General features: G+C 38.5%; 1 protein-coding gene across 1 annotated transcript in view; it reads right to left on the bottom strand.

Annotated features, from left to right (window-relative positions):
- LOC106882652 (acetylcholine receptor subunit beta) overlaps window positions 1–2,421 on the bottom strand; it is a 69,452-nt gene extending 67,031 nt beyond the window's left edge. Inside the window, exon 1 of the mRNA XM_052976287.1 lies at window positions 2,225–2,421. Within this exon, the coding sequence (XP_052832247.1) occupies window positions 2,225–2,421 (197 nt within the window). The remainder of the gene's footprint in view (window positions 1–2,224) is intronic.
- Between the last annotated feature and the right edge of the window lie 695 nt (window positions 2,422–3,116).

Genomic DNA, 3,116 nt, shown 5'->3' with positions numbered 1-3,116 from the left:
TGTGTGTGTGTGTGTGTGTGTGTGTGTGTGTGTATGTATGTATGTATATGTTTGTGTGTCTGTGTTTGTGCCCCCAACATCGCTTGACAACCGATGGTGGTGTGTTTTCGTCCCCGTAACATTAGCGGTTCGGCAAGAAAGACCGATAAAATAAGTACTAGACCTACAAAGAATAAGTTCTGGGGTTGATTTGCTCGACTAAAGGCAGTGTTCCAGCATGGCCGCAAGTCAAATGACTGAAACAAATAAAATTAAAACAATTTAGGATTTCTCGGTTTTCTGTTAATCGATTTCTATAAAACATTTCCCAGCTGGTTTGCACACTATGGCAACACCATTGTTATGGTTTCATTATTCTGTGTAGAATCCTTTATTTTTTTATTTCAGATTCTTCAGTTTTGGGATGAACCACGTTAATAGCTTTTGAATGAAAATTGCTCATCTAGATAGTTTTTTCTTCTTTTTTTTCAGAAAATGAAGAGTAATGATACATATTAAGCATACAATGAGTATATATTTAACAGAAAACCATAATGATATTATAACATTTATTGGCATAATGAATTATGTAGCCACATGAGCGCCATTTCGATGGATAACTTTAAAAACCCTATTAATCATGGAATCTGACAATTTCTTAACTGTAACAAGTTGGACTGCCTCTGCTGCAGCTTTCATGGTCGTCCATAAGACATTTTTCGACGTAAATTGACGTCCTTCGGGATAAAATCTTATTTAATGGCGGATCAAAGAAGCAGGGTGCATAAGGTGTTTGAAGACATGCCTTTTTTGGGTCATTGCTGAATTTTTTGCTTTCTCTGTATAATCTTTGTTTCAGAAAATAATAATGGCAGACCCTCAGCTTACTCAAGAAATGAAGAGCTATGCTGTTATTGTGGTTATAAAGGCTGAGCATAGCGATTTAGAAATATCTCGATTTTTAAAAGTTGCCAGATCTTTTGCCTACAAAGTTTGTAAGGGGCTAGAGACTGAAGTTGGAAACGTATCACCAGTATCAACGCATAAAAAAGCATTCTAAACACTCCGAAATCATCAGAACACCTGAATTTATCCAGCAAGCTCAACAGACCATTGGTTACAATCCCAGAAAGTCTATGAGGTCAATTGCAAAAGATCTCCATGTGTCAGAAGTAACAGTCAGAAATGTTGTCCACAAAGACATCAGATATGTATTATATGATGGGGAAAGGTCAGTTTGTCAGAAAAAGCAAAAGAAAATCACTACATCAAATCTAAAAGGCTCTTAAACAAACTGAAAAATCCAGAAGAAGATTTGATTTGGTTTTACTCAAACGAGAAAAACTTCGACTAAGATTAGAAAGTTAACAGAAGAAATGACAGATGGTTATGTGCAGACCCTTCTGAAGTTACAAGTGTTATGCATACAAAGTTTCCTGCAGCTGTCATGGTTTTAGGGGCTGTCAGCAATGAAGGACATGTGATGCCTCCTTACTTCTTTCCATAAGGCCTTAGAGTTAACTCTACGCCTACACTGAGGTTCTGGAAATAATTGCTAAGCTCTGGATAGATATTGTATGCAATGGAAGGCCATATGTGTTTCAGGAAGACTCTGCACTTTCACATATGGCTCTAGTGACACAGGAATGGATGGCTGAAAAATTTCATGATCACATAATCCCTAACATTTGACCTCCTAATTCCCCAGATCTTAATTCATTGGATTATTACATTTAGAGCATTATCGAGAGAGGGAGTTCAATGAACACGCCAATAACACCAACAGATTCTTTGAAAGCTGCCATAGTCAGAATAATGTCCAAAATGAACCAGGGCCACTTGATTCGAGGACGTAGATGATTTAGATCTCATATAGAAGCAGTTGTTGAAGTTGAAGGTGGCTTTATTGAATAACCTTATAGAAAAGTTATTATCTGTTATTATATATTTGTTTTTTTTTTATAAATATAAATCTGTCCTCAAATATCTTACGCACCCTGTATTCGATAGGGTTCAGATCCAGAGATACTAGCAGCCACACCATCAACCTTTCACTTTGTATGCCGTAAGACTCTAATAATGTTTGGGTGGTTCTAGCAGAATGGGAGGGAGCGTTCTCATGCATGAATACGAGATTCCTTAGAAGTGATAGCGGTATCTATCTAGCCAGGGATGCAAGACCCCCTTCAGGAGATTGAAGTCGGCGGCTACGGTCTCTTTAACCTCTGTACCCAATGATACCAGCCCACAACATGACTCCTCCACCCTTTTCTTGGCGTCGTAAATGTTGGTGACATCTCCAAAGTAGACCCAACCATTTGCCCAACCGTCAGGTTCATCAAGGGTCACCCTGGTTTCGTCTAATGCCATATACTTTTGGGGCCATTGAAGCTTCAAACTCCTGTGGGGAGGCAGTTTCAGGGCTTCTTGCACAGAAGCCATGGTCCCGGGGATGTGGTTTCTGGTAGTATTTGGTACATGAGGAAGTCCGGAGGCGGCGGAAATGGCTTTGCTTGTTTGTCCAGATTTCCCACATAACTTGCGGCCAATACTCCTTAAATCCCTATCTGTCACAGTCTTGGAGGTCCTACAATCGGATCATTTCTTCCTTGGCGCTCATGTGGCTACATAATTCATTATGTCAATAAATAATATTATTATGGTTTTCTGTTAAATATATACTCAATGCTTAATATGTATCATTAGCCTTCATTTTCTGAAAAACAAATGTCTGGGTGGGCTATTTTCATTCAAAAGCTATTAGCGTGGTTCACCCCAAAAGTGAAGAATCTGAAATAAAAAAGAAAGGATTCTACACAGAATAATGAAACCATAACAATGGTGTTGCCATAGTGTGCAAACCAGCTGGGAAAAGTTTTATCAAAATCGATTCACAGAAAACCGAGAAATCCTAAATTTCACTCCTAAGCCATTAGCGCGGTTCTGGGTGTGTATATATATATATGTGTGCGTGTGGGTGGGTGGTGTGTATGCATATACATTTATATATGTACGTATATATATATATATACATATGCTCATATATAAATGTCTGTGCTGACATGAATGTGTCACACACAAACACTCACACACACACACACACACACAAACACACAAAACACACACACACAGTGTTT

The sequence above is a fragment of the Octopus bimaculoides genome, chromosome 24 (assembly GCF_001194135.2).
Source record: "Octopus bimaculoides isolate UCB-OBI-ISO-001 chromosome 24, ASM119413v2, whole genome shotgun sequence".
NCBI classification, from domain to species: domain Eukaryota; kingdom Metazoa; phylum Mollusca; class Cephalopoda; order Octopoda; family Octopodidae; genus Octopus; species Octopus bimaculoides.
Note: the sequence above shows the minus strand (reverse complement) of the source record. Positions and strands in the feature narration are given on the sequence as shown.